Source organism: Pseudovirgaria hyperparasitica, assembly GCF_010093815.1.
Source record: "Pseudovirgaria hyperparasitica strain CBS 121739 unplaced genomic scaffold EJ05scaffold_15, whole genome shotgun sequence".
Lineage (NCBI taxonomy): Eukaryota > Fungi > Ascomycota > Dothideomycetes > Acrospermales > Acrospermaceae > Pseudovirgaria > Pseudovirgaria hyperparasitica.
Window position 1 is genome coordinate 119,873 of NW_022985563.1, and position 17,522 is coordinate 137,394.

The 17,522-nt window shown below is 48.9% G+C and overlaps 8 protein-coding genes across 8 annotated transcripts; 3 read left to right on the top strand and 5 right to left on the bottom strand.

Moving 5' to 3' along the window:
• Positions 1–742: 742 nt before the first annotated feature.
• Positions 743–2,228, top strand: EJ05DRAFT_503633 (uncharacterized protein; the record flags this gene model as incomplete). Its single annotated transcript, XM_033747446.1, has 7 exons — positions 743–841; positions 894–905; positions 962–1,045; positions 1,099–1,135; positions 1,187–1,254; positions 1,304–1,710; positions 1,760–2,228. The coding sequence occupies 7 exons, from the start codon at positions 743–745 to the stop codon at positions 2,226–2,228; spliced, it is 1,176 nt and encodes a 391-aa protein (XP_033597132.1).
• Positions 2,229–2,348: 120 nt separating this feature from the next.
• On the top strand, positions 2,349–2,816 carry EJ05DRAFT_129959 (uncharacterized protein). Its single transcript, XM_033739139.1, has one exon. It carries the CDS (start codon positions 2,473–2,475, stop codon positions 2,719–2,721), a length of 249 nt encoding a protein of 82 aa, XP_033597133.1. The 5' UTR covers positions 2,349–2,472; the 3' UTR covers positions 2,722–2,816.
• Positions 2,817–3,011: 195 nt separating this feature from the next.
• On the bottom strand, positions 3,012–4,517 carry EJ05DRAFT_130049 (uncharacterized protein). Its single transcript, XM_033739140.1, has one exon. The coding sequence runs from the start codon at positions 4,398–4,400 to the stop codon at positions 3,219–3,221; it is 1,182 nt and encodes a 393-aa protein (XP_033597134.1). The 5' UTR covers positions 4,401–4,517; the 3' UTR covers positions 3,012–3,218.
• A 126-nt stretch (positions 4,518–4,643) lies between these two features.
• On the bottom strand, positions 4,644–6,728 carry EJ05DRAFT_468450 (uncharacterized protein; the record flags this gene model as incomplete). Its single annotated transcript, XM_033742873.1, has 3 exons — positions 4,644–4,930; positions 4,979–6,534; positions 6,648–6,728. 3 exons carry the CDS (start codon positions 6,726–6,728, stop codon positions 4,759–4,761), a joined length of 1,809 nt encoding a protein of 602 aa, XP_033597135.1. The 3' UTR covers positions 4,644–4,758.
• Positions 6,729–7,254: 526 nt separating this feature from the next.
• On the bottom strand, positions 7,255–8,370 carry EJ05DRAFT_503636 (uncharacterized protein; the record flags this gene model as incomplete). Its single annotated transcript, XM_033747447.1, has 1 exon — positions 7,255–8,370. The coding sequence occupies one exon, from the start codon at positions 8,368–8,370 to the stop codon at positions 7,255–7,257; it is 1,116 nt and encodes a 371-aa protein (XP_033597136.1).
• Positions 8,371–8,612: 242 nt separating this feature from the next.
• EJ05DRAFT_130111 (uncharacterized protein) lies at positions 8,613–12,194 on the bottom strand. Its single transcript, XM_033739141.1, has 2 exons — positions 12,108–12,194; positions 8,613–12,054 (listed from the first exon to the last, which is right to left on the bottom strand). Exon 2 carries the CDS (start codon positions 11,838–11,840, stop codon positions 8,856–8,858), a length of 2,985 nt encoding a protein of 994 aa, XP_033597137.1. The 5' UTR covers positions 11,841–12,054; positions 12,108–12,194; the 3' UTR covers positions 8,613–8,855.
• A 221-nt stretch (positions 12,195–12,415) lies between these two features.
• On the top strand, positions 12,416–13,805 carry EJ05DRAFT_479127 (uncharacterized protein). Its single transcript, XM_033744611.1, has 2 exons — positions 12,416–13,531; positions 13,580–13,805. Exons 1-2 carry the CDS (start codon positions 12,788–12,790, stop codon positions 13,643–13,645), a joined length of 810 nt encoding a protein of 269 aa, XP_033597138.1. The 5' UTR covers positions 12,416–12,787; the 3' UTR covers positions 13,646–13,805.
• Positions 13,586–16,225, bottom strand: EJ05DRAFT_540772 (putative DNA replication licensing factor Mcm5). Its single transcript, XM_033749620.1, has 4 exons — positions 16,014–16,225; positions 15,832–15,958; positions 14,376–15,781; positions 13,586–14,320 (listed from the first exon to the last, which is right to left on the bottom strand). Exons 1-4 carry the CDS (start codon positions 16,151–16,153, stop codon positions 13,828–13,830), a joined length of 2,166 nt encoding a protein of 721 aa, XP_033597139.1. The 5' UTR covers positions 16,154–16,225; the 3' UTR covers positions 13,586–13,827.
• Between the last annotated feature and the right edge of the window lie 1,297 nt (positions 16,226–17,522).

The following is a 17,522-nucleotide window of genomic DNA, read 5'->3' on the forward strand; positions in this document are numbered from 1 at the left end:
CTTTATAACGTCGTAGGACGGATACTTTTAGACGTTTCGTATCCTCCACGGGCTAAGGACTTGTACTCTATGTATGTAGCATTGAGGTACGGACAATGTTCGATGAATGGGCAGACTGAGGCTTCAGCGCATGCATGTGACGCAGGTTGAAGAACAGTGGTCCGAGCGACGGACATGAACACTTTAATAGTAGCATTTTACATCTTCTTCCGAAATGTCACAAGAGTAGTCTGAAGTGCTGAACCGAACCAATGCGGCCGCTCAGGGTCTGACGACGATGTGGAGTTTGGACATCTGGATTGCTGTCGCTGGACTAAATTACCTTGTCCTGCAACCAACGAAAGTGCACGGACTGATCCATCCCAATCCTCCGCTCGACACAGACACACCCCTTGCTCCTTTGTGCGGTATTACACAGTCCCTTTTCCATTCATCATCCACTCCTCCACTAGTTTAGGACTAGCAACGTCTGTGCCGGAAGTGAAAACATGGCGCTGCCTGTCGTCTCGTTTCATGTATCCAGCCAAAATGACTCTCCGTAGCCCCCAATGCCCGTGTGCTTCTATATGATAGATCACACCAACGCCTTGACTGCTCCGCTGATGATCCCTGCTCTCACCAGGACTCATTATCGAAACGATCCCCACGTTCTAGCAGTCAGTCCGCTCCCTTATGAAGACGAGGGTTTCAGTTTCCTTCCTTACTTGCTTCCAAAGCCATCTGGGTGAAATTTACTCACAGGATGAGTTCTGAGCAAACTCCACCTGATATCGCGGCTGCGGGAGACGTCCCGACACTGAATAAGCCGGCCTCAATATTGACCCTTATGATCCTTTTCAATGTCAGTTGGATAGTCTTCATCCTTCCTAAATCTGCTTACTGACCTTCCACAGGTACTGACTTGGGTAATATTTGTGGTCACAGTGTACACTCAAACATAGTGCTGATGATATTGATCTAGATCGCTGTTGCTCTACGTGTCTGGTCCCGGATAAAACCAGTGAAAGCTCTATACTGGGATGATCTATTCGTAGTATTGACATCGGTACGTCTCTGAACTTGACTATGCACATTATAGCCTGAACTAAGAACTGGCAGATAAGTACGACAATAGGGACGGCGAATGCCTGCGTCGGTAAGTTGTATGCTGCATGGGTATCAACACACAGGCCTTACAAGCTTCTAGAGGTCAGATATGGTCTTGGTCAGCACTGGAAAACGCTGTCGACTGATGAATGGGAACCCTATCTCTTCGTAAGTCACAGCAACAGACGTATACCGCTTGTTTGCTCATTGACTATAGTGGACTTGGCTCGCAAACCCGTTCCTCGCATTATCATTGACCCTGGTCAAACTCTCCGTCCTGTTCCAATATATGCGTCTCTGTTCTGGAAGCTCATTTCGCGTATTCCGCAACGTCTGTGTCGGTCTCATGGTCGTTGTAAGTGCATGGGGCATTGCGTACATCTGTCTAATGATCTTTGCGTGCGACCCAATCAGGGCCTTCTGGACAGCTGATGGCCCTAGAAAGTGCATCTTCTTTGGTTCAGACAATCCCGATGAGAAGATTCGGGCTTACCTATCGCATACTGCCTCGAACATGGTCCTCGACGCCATGATATTCTGCCTCCCTTTACATATATTCTACAAAATGCAGCTGGAGAAGAAGAGCAAGTGGGGTTTCGCAGGCATTTTCCTCAGTGGTTCAATGTGAGTGCCTCATACCAATTATACACCACCAGGCCTAACGAGATCACAGTATCGTTGTCATCGCGATTGTACGCTTTGCAAATCTCCTCAAACACGAACTTGGCCTCACCAGTGCTCATTTCGACGTGACGTACTATGCCACTGCTGCGGTGGTACTATCTGCCCTCGAAGCAGCAGTCGCTACCGTGGCGGCCAGTATTCCGGTCTTCTGGCCGCTCGTAATCTCGTTGAAATCCAACGTAATCCTGATCATCAGCGAAGTCAGCGTTACCCACGAGAAGCGAGCCGATAGCACTACCGGCCTCCGAAATAGCGATTGGCAGCCCTTAGAAGACTTCAGCACGAAAGGCAAAGACGAAGATCTCGAGAGTGTTCACAGCAAGAAAGACTACAAAGCCCCGCGTCCGTCTACGGGTGCCATTCCACGAAATCTCGTCTTTCCAGAGACCAAGCTGGATGATGAGCCCAGACTGAACCAAACGGAGACGACTGTTGTTGCTGGCGATCTGAAACGCTAAGGAGAAGCATGTTCTTTCGATTATGACGAATGGAGTTCAATTTTGTTTCAAGCATATACCCAACAGATCTCATCTATAGATACAAAATCATAATAGTCAGGAGACGACATACCTGATATAAAAGATATATTGGGTACTAGTCGTCCTTTGCAATAAGCTTCGTATTATGGCTACTGCCCTGAAATCTCAGCCCCCTACATATATCTAGAACCAGCGGTAACTAGGCCTACATGTGGAATTGAGAATGTATGTATGTGTGGCTAGGGTGCATGCAAATGCTGGTGGTGCAGATGTGATCACGGAGAGCTCACTTACAGCACGCGAGCCTACGAGTCGTAACCGCCGAACTTCTCCTAAGCCAGACCCTGCTTTGCACCATCAATCCCGGACTTCAGAGAAATGTGACATACCACTCGCTGATACCAGTAACAAGCCCATCCCGTCCATCTCCACAGAACCAGAAACTTCCTTCACCATAATCCATAGCCCTTAAGCCACATGATGCTCCAAGCCTGAATCCTTCAGTTCAGCCTCGCGGTCCACAATTCGTAAAGGTTTCCCAAGTGTCTCATAAAATCCCTGCTCCTAAATCTTTAGATCACCAAAGATCCCTTCCTTACGCTGAACCGCATCCAGAACTCCATGTAGACCCACCGCAACCGAACACTCCACCAAGATTAGGATGCATGCGGTATACCGCAAACTGTATGTGGCATCTGCGGGTAGCTTCGACCTGTCCGTACGCCGCATGCTCTGTCACATGAACAGCTGGACGGCTAAAGAAGCAGCAAAGACAAAGACGATCTCCGTGGAACCAGTCTCATTGCTGATCTGTGTCGAGAGGTAAGCCGTCTAGCGAGCAGTGACCGCGAACCGCGCCCTAGAATGGGCGCATAGAGAGAAAAAGCATATAAATGCTAGGAGTGGAGTTTTGACTATAAGCGAGCTCAATCAAGTCCACGATCGCTCTCTCGTCGCTTACGATCAAGATTATCTCCAAAACCACCCCCCCTTACCGTCTTCCTTCCTCTCTTCTGCTCTGATCACTCGGTCCGACATGCTCTCACCCTGAGCTGACGTATCGTGCATACATTCGTCAGTCTGCAGTCCTGTGTGTGTCGTATGCACGGTCTCCGATGTTTCTTCTTTACCATTCGCAAAGTGCTTCTTCAGCACGACTTTAGTGGTGATTGTGCCATCGGGGAGAACAGTGCGCTCTGTTGTAGTCATCGACGATAAGACGGATGGTTTGTGGCTCGAAGGGGTGGGGATTTGTAACGCGTTGGATGCTATTTTGTGAGAATTGTTGGGATGTTCCAAAGTGTCCGAGCTGCTGTTGGAAGCCTTACATGTGATGCCGAAGTGCTTCTCGTATAACTCTTGCTCTGTGGACGGAAATTCATCTTCGATGTCATTATCGTAATCATCATCCCCGTCGCCCTCGTCATCGTTCTCGTGCCTAGACTCCTCCTCCTCCTCCTCATCCTCCTCCTCCTGCCATGGCTGTGTCATAGGCCACAATGCCGTTTGCGACCCCCAATGCCGATCGAAAGTGCGCGTCACTAAATTATCTGCGTGCTTCATAACTGCGAAAAGTCCAACCCTCTCTCTTAATCCCTTTGACCACTGTTCCGGATTCTCCCATCTGTGGTCAAGCAAATCTTCCGGTGATACTCTTGAGGTAGTCATGGTATGCCACACCAGGTCCTCGAACGCTGCACGCCACTGTATGCCCGGTATATCTTTTTCTAGCTGAACCGGCGAGTAGTCACTATGTAGTAGCCAATCAGGCTTCAGGAGTTCACCGTGAGTTTTGTCCAGATATCTAGTCAGGCCGTTGAGTCCGGGATCGGAGAGACTCTGGTTCTGTTCATTTCTAAACGATGCTTCTATGTCTGCTGCTTCTTCCATAAGGCGAAACATTTCTTTCTGAAGAGGTGTGAGGGCATCATTTTCACTCGGTCGTGGAGTTCGGCGTGGATGAGGCATGTGTCGTGAAGCAATGTCGTTGGACAAGTCGCGGAGGAGACCGAAAATTGAGTTGATCTGCTGATCGGCAAAGCGACGAAAGGCGATAAAGGGATTTTGATTTTGGGTCTGATGCTCGTCGGGAGAGGAGGAATAGGACGCGGGATAGTCTTTCCCGTCATCGTCTCGGGAAGGGGACGTCATGGTGGGAGTTTGTTCGATTCTAATGATAGGGGTGTGTTCGTGCGAGCTGAGAGGAGGATGTGAGTGAAGCAGGTCCGCGGGTGGAATGAGTATGTATAGTCATGTATTATGAGTTAGTAATTAAGCCCACCCGGTCTACACTGCGGGCGGCCCCATGGTGGTAGCCGCGGCGCTACCCCACAGCTAGCGACAGTTGCTTACAGCCAATCGTTCACACGTGCGCTTAAAGAGTCCAACGTTATCATTGGGAACATGTTTCATTCTGATCCTATCGTAGCTATCGTCTATACAAACTTGTTTATAGTAGTCCTGTGTCTAGTTATATGATTCGCAGTCATCAAAAGCCCTGTGTCTATGTCTAGAGTGTAATCTGAGACCGCATGACGCGCGCGGATGGCGGCGTCGTTAGTGTGTGAGTCCACGCTTCTTTACCGTCTATGATGAGTCTGTATGTTAATAATCCTTGGTCACTTGAATCCGGGTTCGTGATCTCGATCGCGCCAAACTTGGAGTTGCCGTCCGGAAGATACCTTTGAGTGTCAGTTTTTTGCTTCAAAGCTAGGAACCGGCTGGCTCACTTTATTTTTACGTCTTCCAAATCAGTCTGTTTATAAGTACGATACGGGAGATAGAACATCGAAAGCGGCGATGTGCTGAACTCATGAACTGTACTAGTGGCGGGCCATTTGCCTCCAGCTGGGGGTGGAAAGGCCGTAGCTGCGAACTCGTGCCGGTCGCCGCTCAAAACGATGACACCGACGCCGCCTTTGAGACCGACATCCCACATTGCTTCAAGAATCTTCTGGCGTTCTACAAGGTATCCTCCCCATGTATCTTCTCCTCCGAAATGCCAGTTTTTGGTAAAAGGGATACTGGAGACAATGACTTTCCAATGAATTCCGGCTGGGGTCGGCGACGCTAAGAACTGGAGCAAGTCAAAGAGCTGTGCATCTCCTAGCATCGATTTTCTCGTATCGGTTGCGTTCTTTGAGTTTGTGGTTCTGTAACGGCGCGTATCCATCAAAAAGAAAGAGGCTAGACCTTGGTTGAATTCGAACCATGTGTGGCCTGCACGGGAAGCTGGTGGATTTACAGCGGCGTTGTAGTGATGCCAGGGGTCAATAGCAGACTGGTATAGACCTGTTGTGTTTTTATCCCAATCATTGCTGATCTCGTGGTCATCAATTACATGTAACCAGGGCAAGTCATGTGAGGCAGCTGGCCAGTCGGGGGAGGCATAAACTTGGCGATACTCTTGTCGATAAGTGCCAACATCTGTGCCAAGTCGCAATGGCACGTCAACATAGATGAAGTCTCCCAAGAATAGCATAAAGTGAGCTTGGAGTTTGGGAATCCAGCTTGCCAAGTGGTTGAAACCAGGGATATGCAGTGGGTGGTCAGTTGGATTATATGGCACCCGGGGCTTGATGCAACTTGAATGAACAAAGGTGTACTTCCCATCAGTGTGTTTGGAAGTCTTGCCTATTCTTGGAGCGGTAGTGAAATGGCCAGTTTGATTGTTTGATAGCATATATTGATAGCGAGTGTCTGGACTTAGCCAATTGATCTTGATAGTTGCCGTGTAATCAGTGTCATCAGTAAGGTCCGACGGCTCCAAAGTTGAAGCAGTCTTCCAGGAGCCGTCATCAATGCCTAAGAAGTGTCCGATGTCGGAGGATGCGTTCGGATCGAGTCGTCGATATTTAATTGTAAGCGGGAGCTGGTGAAGATGTGGCTCCCTGACCAATAGTTTTGCGCTTGAATCAGAGACATAGCCAACTCTTATAAAGGCCAGGTCATGGGCTTGGTGTAATAGCGGACCGTGATAGACGTGATCGTAGCACATCAACACTAAAGCTATGTTGATGAATAATGTCACATAACTCCACAGTGAGGACGTCGGGCTAGGCAGGCCAGTCAAGAGTGTTCTCAAAACGCGTGGTTTTGGCTTGACCTTTGCCACGACTACTGTCTCGGTCTCTTCCACAGCTTCATCCTCGCCATCACTATCCGTTATAATCTCTTTTGTATCAATAATTCTAACGATATCCCTGTATGGTGCGGTTTCCTGGAATGCGGCGATAAAGGAAGTGAGGTAGATGCCAATCAGGGCAGGGAGAACGGGTGGAACGCCCTTGACATGTAGTGAGAAGCTGCTATGAGAACAAACCGAGCAAAACTTACGGGAACAGGTATCTAAGCGTCATTCATTAGCAGAGCACTTCGCTACATAGCTGTGGGCTTTACCCATCGCAGAAAAACATAAGTACTCAACCGTAAGACGACTGAGCTGCTCAGAGCTGTGTACTTCACGAAAGTAGATGGCATTTCGATGGAGCAGACATGCTAATTCAGACTTGAGATCGCTGCGTAAGATCGTGTCCACCGGTGTATGGCTCGAGCGCGCTATGACGTACTAGTGAAGCCATCTTGGATCTGACAGCGGCAGACATCCCAAGCTTCATCAAATTAGAGCCAATCAGATGCCTCCATTTAATCAGCGTTAACACGTTAACACGTCAACGTTTCTGCCTCTACCTTTCACTGTGATCTTCCTAGTCCTGAAAGCTGTTGATTGACTCAGTTATGCATAAATGTGTATAAGAACGATAGTTGTCAGTTGAAGAGTTGCCAGAGCAAGACCAAGACACGCTTCTTCAGATTTGTTCATAGGAGCTAAATAGTTGTTCACAAACAAACAAAGTGACATTGATTAGGCATTCGTACATACGTACGTTGTTGCCATAGCGTATCCCAGTAGCCTGTCCGTAGTAGTACAGCCGATAGCTATCTGCCTTAATCCATCAATTGTAAACAGACCGGTCACGAACATCTCGCTATAGAAACTCGGTACCTAGTGCCAACCCCGTTTCTCGGGAGGATACTCGCCAGTAGCGTTCCTTCGATAGGCCGGAGGTTGACCCACGGGTGGATCAGCTGCGCTGGAATTTACGTCAGATCCTCGTCTACAGCCATCCTCACGGGACGATGCCGGTTGCTGTGTGATGTTGCCGTATGTCGAATCACTGAACCCGCCAAAGGTAGGAGCCACAGGAGCTATACTGTCACCCTGTGCTGGAGCCGAACCAGCGTGTGCATCGTATACTGGAGGTTGATTCACACCTGGACCGGTGTTGAAGTCTTCACGTCCGCCGCGGCCGTTGACGACTACACCACGGTTCGGCATAGCGGCATGGCTACCGTTGTAAAGCGGGATTGCTCCTTGACTGTTTGGGTTCGGAGGTTCGTTCATGGGTATTGAAGGATTGTTTGCATTACTGAACCCCCCGAATTGTAATGGAGCGCGTGCCTGCGAGTCAGATGGAGTAACAACAGGAAAGTTATCGAGAGCGAGGGTTGCAGAGGGGGCAGGACCTTGACGAGCAAGGAGTTCTGGCCCATTGCCTCCACAATGACAATGACCTTGGGCTTCGTGACGTCTACAGGAGCGGCGTCCTTCGGGTCTTGGGCCAGAGTAGATCCCATTGCTGTCGTTATCGTCGAAATCGTAATCGTCATATAGTTCGTCGTAATCAAAGTATATAGGCGCGGCTATGCCATCGATAAAGAGTCCAAGCCGTGGATCTAAATGCATTCTACCGTAGCCGGTCCGGTCATAAATGATGTCCCAGCATCGATAGAGAAGAAGAATCTTGAAAGCGTGCTCATCGAACGGAATCAAGCGTCTCGCCAAACTATGAGGGTCGCCGTACAGCTCATACGCCACAAACCACAACTCTGTCGAAATCTGTACGATAAGTTCATCTGGACAGCGTTCGAGAACGCGATATGAGAGTGGCATATCTACCCATAGAGTCTCATCGCCATAGTAGACAGGTGGGATTTCCAGCTTGCTGATAATCATCCCCACGCCTCGGCGCGTCAGTTCATGCTCGATATCTAGGGCCTCGATGTCGTAACCTAGAGACCGAATCTCGATGATACCGGGTCCGATTAAACGGGATCCCATGTTGAGCGTTTCTTGTAGTATGCCTTGGGATGTCGAGACTGTCGTAAGAAGGTTACAGCTTTGCAGGAAATATCAAGGTAGATGTGCTTATTGGTTATGAGCACAAGAGGCTCGCCCCTATATGCTGTATCGACGACGCAGCTGTCACTGACCCCTGCGCTGGAGGATACCTCGTGTAAGATGTGTGCAGAAAATACTGGAGCGTGGCCCTAACGATATGCTTCAATGTTATCGACATGCTCTTGAACGCTGTGTCAAACGAGTGAATCACCTCTAGTCCCCATTTTGATAACGCTGTGGACTTCTTATGTGCCGCTACTGCCAGCGCATGAGCGTCGATGACAGTGGACCGTATATGAAGACCTTCACAGAATGGCTAGTATAGAACTCTCTTCCATAGACGGTGTGCTAGAAGTTAGGGCCAAAGACGTTTCTTTTGGGCTGACGGTGATTTGAACAGCAGAAATGATTCTGAAATTTAGAGTTCATGTCTCCGAGTCACTTTCCAGGGCTTGTAGTTTTTTTAACGCTCTCGCGCTCTCCTCTATGTGATAGGATAACGTGCGCCGGAGATGCACTATCTCAAGCTCCCTAGCCGGTGCCGGCATTGATGTAGCTGAGATTAGAGCTGGCCTTGCTCCAAAGCCTTTAACAGATCGCAACTCAGAGGGTGGGCCAGCAACAACCTGCGCTGCTTCGCCTGAAGAAATTGTTGCTGGACATCTACTTGGATCTGGAGTCGTAGGGGCACTATGCTTTCGACGTTTCGGTAAAGCAGATGAACAGCATTCTCCTGGAGACCTTGCATCTAACCAGGCGTGGACAGGTGCCGGGTCGAATATACCTTGGCGTGACCGGGATCGTTTCTTCTTGTATGACTGTTGAGGTGGTTGAGAGACCACTTCTTCTGCTTTGACCAAGGGCAGCTCAACCACGGCTGTACTGGTCTTTCCACATTGTGGCATGTCTGAGACCTTTCGCAGAGCCTCCTCTGTGGAGGGCGGTGTTGGTAGTGAGTCATAATTTGTAAATCTACTGGAAGGTATGGCATCTTTCGCTACTGTGTTCAGCGTGATTGACGAACTATGAATGTTGATCTCTCGTAATGCTGACGAGTTGGTATTGTCTGTTGGTCCCAGTCTGGCGATCCCAAGCTCTGGCATGTCTGTGGTCGAGTATGATGAAGCGAAGGCTTCAATCGGCTGGACACGATCGCCTGTATCAATGCGTACAAGCAGCGGTTGTGTTCGTCCAGATCTGGGGCTTCTCCTGGTCCGCGCTATCATGGGAGTCGACATGACAGACTCAATCGACCTTGGTGTCGTTTCTTGCGCTATTTTTAGGGAATCATTCGTCCTCTGTGACTCTTTGGCCTTGATCGCATTGATCAAATCTCTGTACCTCTGAGAGGTCTTATTGATCTCTTCTTGACTTGGTATCGGTAGACTGTGAGCCTCTTCGGCCATGGTTTGAAGATCGTCCAAGCTGACTGTGTCCTCCCATGATCGATCCAGATGATGTTTTAGCATACGAGGATGTCTCAGCATATAGATGCTCTCATTCGGCATCTTGACGAAGCCGCTCCCAAGAACTTCAACGACCATAGGCTCCTTGAAATAGTGGCTCATAGGCAGTAGGTTACTGTTGTGAATATATTCAATCTCAAATGGCGACTCACTCTTAAAATGAGTTTGTGTGAACTCATCTGCAACAAAGCTACCATGTATATTTATGCTTTTCAAGACCGCATCTGGTATACAATGGTCCTGTGAGATCATACCAACGATTCTATATCTTGGCTTGGAGTTACATTGTAACACAGACTTCGTGTTGACGAGACAGCCCAAGTAGAACGTAGTCCACCGAAGATTCCGCATTGAAGACTTTTGAGCCTGTTGCGGATTGTAGCGTGCTCCGATGATGGCAAAGTCAGCAACGTCTCGACCACCACCTAGCTCTTCCATATAGTCTGCTTTCATCTTGATGAAATATCGAGGAGAAGTTGCGTTTGTTTCGCCGCCATGACTTGACCGCCCAAGAGATATATATGGCGCATCTGCTGGCTTTAGAATTAGTCCTTCATGACCTCGGTATCGTGCTATTGCAAAGTGTTCAAGTACGCGCCGCTCAGCACATGGATCGGAGAAGTCTACAGTCACTCTTTCTGCTCTCGCGGCTCGCCCATGCCGTAGCTTGACCATTGTTGAAAGTATGCGTCGCCGTTCTAGATACGGGAGACTGAGTGTAAAGTTGTCATCTATAACAAGGACATCGAAATAGACAATTTTGAGATGTTCCCAAGGGTGGCATTGCGAATCGGCACTTGTACCAATCAGGCGTCCAGAACGCCTTATATGTTTTCGTATCTTGTCAAAGTCGGCGATCCTGTCTTCTCTGTCGTCATAAACGACCATTTCGCCCAATACTATACAGCGCTGTTGAAAGGCGCATCGTTGCGTTCCGATTTGAAGACTTTCCATAATGGTTGCGTGAAGCTTATGGCGATCTTTTGTGGAGTCCTTTCCGCTTTTCGAAAAAATTTGAATCATGTTCTCCTTTGTAGCCAAGTCGACGTGGATTTCGCAATATTCGCCATCATACTTGCGCTCAACCACCCACTTGTGACCACGAGCGAGTTGCAGACAGTGTTTTACTGAGCGTGCCTTATGAAAGTTTGGCCTCCCAACCTTGACGCCTAGCACAGGCTGAAGCTGTCGATCGACTATTTGCATGATGGACTTGCGTTCTCGATCACTTGGACAAGCTGGGACATGGCCGAGGGATTCTTTCAGGAAGCGTGTTGCTTCCAACAGATCGTCTTGGAATTTCATCAAGCCAGGAAGGAGGAAATGGAAACACTTGAGTATCAATGGCTCGTCCATCAAGACAGGAGAAAAGTCCTTGAGTATAAGTCTGACAAGCCATTTAGCATCCTTTGAGTATGCCTTTTTGAACAAGGGATTAAGAATAGTTTGCCTGTCCCGTCTTTGAGATTCTTCAAGCGCTAATGCTCGAATACGTGGACTAGAATGTGGTTGTTGGGAAGCGATTTCGGTAAGAGCCTTGTCTACTTCGCGAAGCATAAGAGGGCCAGATCCAGGACGAGACGAGGAATCGAATTGAGCAAGGACCCTCTGGACTGAGTTGCCGAGATCGCCTTTGCCAGGCTCCCGAAAGGATTGAAGAGATCTGGTATTGGCGACTCCAAAGCCGAAAATACGAGGTACCAGCCTTACCAATGTCTCCTGCTGAATAGCATATACTCGATCAGAGCGCTTATGCGGCAGCAAAGTCGACAAAATCGCACCCAGGTCGATCTCGTGAGGACTGAGCTCGGTCTGGTATTTACGAAACCATGATTCAAATGCGACGCGTTTTGAACGCTCTTTTTCCGACTTCGAGACTGGCTTCGGATGCGTCTCAAATCTCTCCAAACTCTCCAGGAGCTCGGTGATGATTGAAAATTTCATCAAAGATGCTTCCGACGCATTGCGTCAAAATATACTGCAGACTAGGATTTGTATCGGAACTGATTAAAAACTAGTTCAGTCGATACCCTCTGACCCTTAAATTAATATGTTTAAGAGACAATGCGTTCCAAAATCCAAGCCCAACTGAAGGAGTAGTATGTAGGATAAAACTGCCTCAGACGTGAGGCAGGGCTCAGTGTTGCAAAACTTTCTCCTGGAGAGACTGGAGTTAGTTGGATGTGAAAGAAACCGCGTGGTGAACGCGACAGGTCTTACGGATCCTCCCGTCCAAGAAACCACGCGCTAAGCAACGAAGGCACGTGATACAGACCAAACGCTAAACTCAGTAACTATGTCTCTCTTCTAATTAATTACCCCTTTCGTTAATATATGCTCGATTTGGCTACACATGGTAGCCTCCTGCGCTATAATTATAATAAGAAAGCGGAGTCTTGCATGCAGAAAGGATGCGCTAATCTAATACGGTAATATCTTATCTCCGCACGATAAATGGAATGGGAGCGGAGTCGGCCAGCAAATTGTCCGACGCGTCTGCAAGTCCTGGGACAGACTTCCATTGATTGGTATGAATTCAATGTCCGAGTCCATTAGGAGTGATATCGCCGCATGGCTTGATTACGATCCATGCGCTGCTTTGCAATCACTATAGAAGCATTCCTGCCATGTTGCCTGAAGTGCTCCTGGGCTAGCTAGTGAGGCACGACTGCGTCTACGGTCCTCTGTTTGATGCAAAGATGACTGCATCATACCGCGTACTGTACTATCTATATAAACCACGTACATTCCTATCACATACGGACCACTGAACCAAAGTCAAGCCATTTAACCATCTCGCAGCATCATAGCTATTCGATATTCATATCAACAAGCAACTCGATATCCGGAAACTGTAGCAAACGAACAAAGTACACAATCCAGCCGCAGCCATGGCCAAAGTCAATACCGCGGACCTCAAACTCGCCAAAAACGACCTTATCGAGCGCGGCTCCAAAGACCCAACGCCCCTCGGTTCCGCCATATTCGTTGGCTTCCGCTTCCTCGATCCGCTCTGGCAATATCAACTTCTCGCTTACGGGACTGGCAATGCACTCATCACCAGACTCGGCGGCACAGTAATCCCTCCAGGTATCGCCGTACACACGGGTATCAGCTCCATAGACTCTCTCGGACTGTCACCACATCGCTTAGTGCTACTGGGTATGGGTATCGGCGCGATGCTCAAGCAGAACCACTGGCAGCTGTTCCTTTCAGGTGAGCCAATGCCGGTGCCTGCAGCGCTAATGGTGGGCACGTTCAACATCTTCCTGGATACGCTGAGTACAATCTTCTTCCTGAACCGCTTTACTTCCACGGCGCAAGCGGGCGAGACCACGCTGTCCGCCAAAGTGGTAGTTGGAGGTGCACTGTATGTTCTTGGACTTGCGCTAGAATGGTATTCTGAGATACAGAGGAAGGCTTTCAAGGCTAACCCCAAGAACGAAGGGAAGGCGTACACGGGCGGTCTTTGGAGTCTGGCGCGGCATATTAACTATGCTGGGTATGCATTGTGGCGGACTGGGTTTGCTATGGCGAGTGGGGGGCTTGCTTGGGGGGCGGTCATTGCAGCGCTGAACATGAGTGTGTTCATTGGCAGTAGCATCCCTATCCTAGATGAGTACTGTGATAAGAGAGTAAGTGACTGGGTCGACGCAAGAGGATCTTGACTAACATGAACATAGTATGGTGAACAATGGGCGGCTTTCAAGCGTCAGACTCCTTACAAGCTGTTTCCATACATCCTATGAGCCATGGCATATGGCCATAACCTCGGTATCATGTAAGAGCAAAAGAAGTAGTTAAGTCAAATCTAGAGTTCTACTGTAGCGTTGCATCATACACAACATATCGTATCATTCACAGAATGATCATACAACTGTATTCCAACGCCTGGGTATGCCAACAAGAAAACATCACATCGTCCCGTGCCTCACACTCCGCTTCGATACACTTGCCCGCCACCTTGCCGTATTTGCACAGTTTCTCTCCTTTGCAGAACGATTAGAGCTCTGTTCAATGCACCTTCACTGAACCCTCGTCCATCGACGAATTCCCTCTTAAGTGTGGCCAGACTCGTCGACCAGCCAATTGGCAGTCTGCGTCGTAGCTCCTCTTCGACTTTACCAACCTCGTCCATTAGCTCTTTGCTGCCAGCACCCTCACCTTGACTAACAGCATCCATAGTGGATGCAAGGAACAGTCGAATCGCTTCGTCCACATGCTCCTCCGTGGCAATTGGAGTTAGGGACAGTTTCGCTAGCGACTCTGTAATACGAACAATAGCTTCGAGTTGACGGATGGTGATAGGAATGGAGGATCGAGTGTTAGAGGAGAGTTCTGACGCATGAATCTGGTGACGGATAGACACAAAGTGAGACGTGAGTTTCTGGATAGCACCATCAGAAAGTCGGGGAGCGCATTTCCTATCCCAGATCATTAGCTGTTGAATATGTCGTGCTTTTTGGATTCTGAACTTACTGCTTGCAATAGCTAATGTATCGCTTCATCTTGTCCACGGAAATTTCGGCTTGTACTTGCTCTTCCACACCGCGCCCACCCATATGTATGCCCATAACGTGCTTTGCAATGCGCTCATCCCGACCACGCTCGTGTTCGTCGCGCACGATGAATATCATATCGAAACGGGACAGAATGGTAGTTTGGAAATCAATGTTTTCGCCTGGTGTCTTGAGATCGTCATATCGACCAAAAATCGGGTTGGCAGCTGCAAGGACCGAGGTGCGAGCGTTCAAGATGGTTGTGATTCCAGCCTTGGCGATGGAGATCGTCTGCTGTTCCATGGCCTCATGTATAGCCACGCGATCTTCGTCGCGCATTTTATCAAACTCGTCGATACACACGACTCCACCGTCAGCTAGCACCATAGCACCACCTTCAAGATAGAACTCTCGCGTGTTAGTGTCGCGCTGGACTGAAGCTGTAAGACCCGCCGCGGAAGAACCCTTTCCGGATGTATAGATAGCAATTGGAGCGACCTTCTCTACGAACTTGAGGAGCTGTGACTTGGCCGTACCCGGGTCACCAAGCAGTAGTACATTGATATCCCCACGGAGTTTCATACCGTCGGGTAGGATCTTCTTCGATCCACCCATCAGAAGACAAGCGATGGCCTTCTTGATATCTTTGTTACCGTAAATCGACGGCGCGATTGACTCCGCGAACGCGTCGTAAAGATCGGGCCGCCGGCTCATCTCCAGAAATTCTTGCTCCTCTTCTTCCGTAAAGGTTGCGTTCCCTTTCATGGTATGATCAATGTCTGTCCGAATACCCACTGCACGCAGATAGGGGTTGCGGATCGCAACAGCAGCACTCTGGGCTCTCTTTGACCCTTTAGATTGGTAGATCGAGAAGACACCCATGACTGTACAACGTGATCCCGGGACGACACGATTCGTGAGATAGCGATCGGCCGAAATAAGGATGTGGCGAGGCAATTCACCGACTGGGACCTGATCCGGCGCCTCTTGCAGTTTCAGGACTTGCTGATCGATGAAGTGAGACTTCTCATGCACCACGACGTAAGGATCCAGAGGACACTTTTCTGCATTATCGCCCTGCATTTTCTCACGCGCGCATGTTCGAGGCAGGGACAGGCCGGAGAACCCGTCGGAGACTCCGATTTTATTTGTGTGTTGACAATTTCGGCACTGAATCGTGAGAGCCGTGGCTTTTGAGGAGAGGGTTGAGGCGCCAATGATGATTCCGGGTATGCGGACAAGTTTCGATACACTTGTAGCTGTCAAGTCACGAATAGACACTTGTGCGGCTCCCGAGTGTAGGAGTAGTTGATGCTCAGGGAGTTCGACGTCCTTCGCAGAAGGATATACAATTCTTCGAGAGCAGATCTTCAGAGCGGACTCAAACTATCAAGGATCAGCGCGCCACATCCATGTATCAAGAAGTCAAAACGTACGAGGGGGATGATCTCTGCTGGATCACTTGTGAGCTTGTTCGCGAGCTCTTCGTTATAGGAGATAAGATGGGCAACGTCTATGTCGCAATAGTACTGTTTGATGAGGACATTTTCGCGGATTTGATCTCTTGAATGTTATCAGCATCTTAAGTGAGTAGCCATAGGAGCGCAAGAGTGCTGACCGGTATATGAAGACATTGTCCAGTCTGAAGTCCAAGATAAAGTCAACGAGCTGCTGTTGGACCTGTGCCGGCGCATGTTCTCCGTCTTCGCTGCGATCCGCGCCAAATAGATTGAGAGAGTACACTGTTCGACGGTCCATGGTTGATAATGTTTGTATCAATGACGACGGCGAGGTTTGACTTCGAAAGGTGGAGGGGGGATTTCGCCAAGATGAAGCAGGCGCGTAACGCGAAATTGAACGCGTCTTGTCACGTTCGCGGATGGTTCAATTAAGACTCAAAGCGGCTAGCCCAACATGCCAGCCACCAGGCTTGTTGTATTTGACGGCATGACCACACTAACTTTTTCTCGTGCGATGAATTTCTTCACTGACATCAATATAAGCTATTAATTATGTCTTACGGGCGACCGAGTGCTCCAGCAGAAGTCAACCATTAAAACTTGAAAGTAGCGTCGTTTTCGTAGCCATTGAAGATCAAGGCACCTCAAATGTATGGTGAGAATTCATAGCATCCAGCAGTATATGGCTATGCTGTGGAAGACAAGAGGTATCTCTGTTCAGTGTGCATTGCTTTCATCAAGCTTGTCTCGGGTTCATGACCTACGTGCCACAGACTTCGGAGTGTGCAGCATCGATGTGGACCGTTCATGACAATATAAGGTAACAAGGAGAACTACCTCATACTGAACTGGCCACTCTTCCATGCTACTTCGGCTTACCTGATCGCTCGACAAGTTGCATGATGGGTATTGTTCATAGGGTGACTGGACCCTGGCTCACACTAATCGTGGATGGTAATTAGGGTTGTTGTTGGATTGTTGGATTCTCTTCATCCGGATTGGGTCCATTGTTATGACTTTCTACAGCTAGCGTTTGGTCAGTGCTACCACATCAACTTCCAGGTTGTGACTAGCATAATCACTTGCAACAGGGCCAGCGTGTATGTTATATTGTGGTGTTCTTGTCTATCAGAGCCTGGGGAAGAAGTGGTAGCAACGGCATATCAGAAGAGTTGAGGCATAATTACCGCGAAAAGTTTCGTCTATCTCGGGGACAGGAGGCACGCCGCACGCGCATAGCGGAACCCGCAACACCCATGCCGGACTCGGCCCGAGTCACGCGTAAAATTCAGGTCGGCGAGGTGACGATGATGGACACTGGGGGTCGACGATGGGACATCCGGGTCCATGCATGGATGCAGGCAAGAGGCCACAGCCATAGCAGCCCAATAGCAACAGCCAATTCCCAGCATTCGCACTTCTCGAACAACGTTTGCATTACACTAAGACTCTACGACTCAGCAGTAGGTAAGCTTCATAAAGTAGCATCTATAGCGCTTTATGATACACTACGTACACAGTATACTAACTGATCCTAATACAAGACCGCAAAGTCGTCTTTTGCAAATTTATGAGGTCGAGGAGGGACTCGCACAGTAGATGAAACAATACCAGGGAAGCAATAAAAGGACCGATAACGATGAGCTTTCCGTGAATGTTCTGCATAT

Bases quoted from the DNA above. Each gene is read 5' to 3' on its own strand.
- EJ05DRAFT_129959 (XM_033739139.1), top strand. From the start codon at position 2,473: ATGTATGTATGTGTGGCTAGGGTGCATGCAAATGCTGGTGGTGCAGAT.
- EJ05DRAFT_130049 (XM_033739140.1), bottom strand. From the start codon at position 4,400: ATGACGTCCCCTTCCCGAGACGATGACGGGAAAGACTATCCCGCGTCC.
- EJ05DRAFT_130111 (XM_033739141.1), bottom strand. From the start codon at position 11,840: ATGAAATTTTCAATCATCACCGAGCTCCTGGAGAGTTTGGAGAGATTT.
- EJ05DRAFT_479127 (XM_033744611.1), top strand. From the start codon at position 12,788: ATGGCCAAAGTCAATACCGCGGACCTCAAACTCGCCAAAAACGACCTT. The intron at 13,532-13,579 runs GTAAGTGACTGG...ACATGAACATAG, and splicing joins ATGAGTACTGTGATAAGAGA to TATGGTGAACAATGGGCGGC.
- EJ05DRAFT_540772 (XM_033749620.1), bottom strand. From the start codon at position 16,153: ATGGACCGTCGAACAGTGTACTCTCTCAATCTATTTGGCGCGGATCGC. The intron at 15,959-16,013 runs GTCAGCACTCTT...ATAACATTCAAG, and splicing joins GACAATGTCTTCATATACCG to AGATCAAATCCGCGAAAATG. The intron at 14,321-14,375 runs GTAAGTTCAGAA...GATCTGGGATAG, and splicing joins TACATTAGCTATTGCAAGCA to GAAATGCGCTCCCCGACTTT.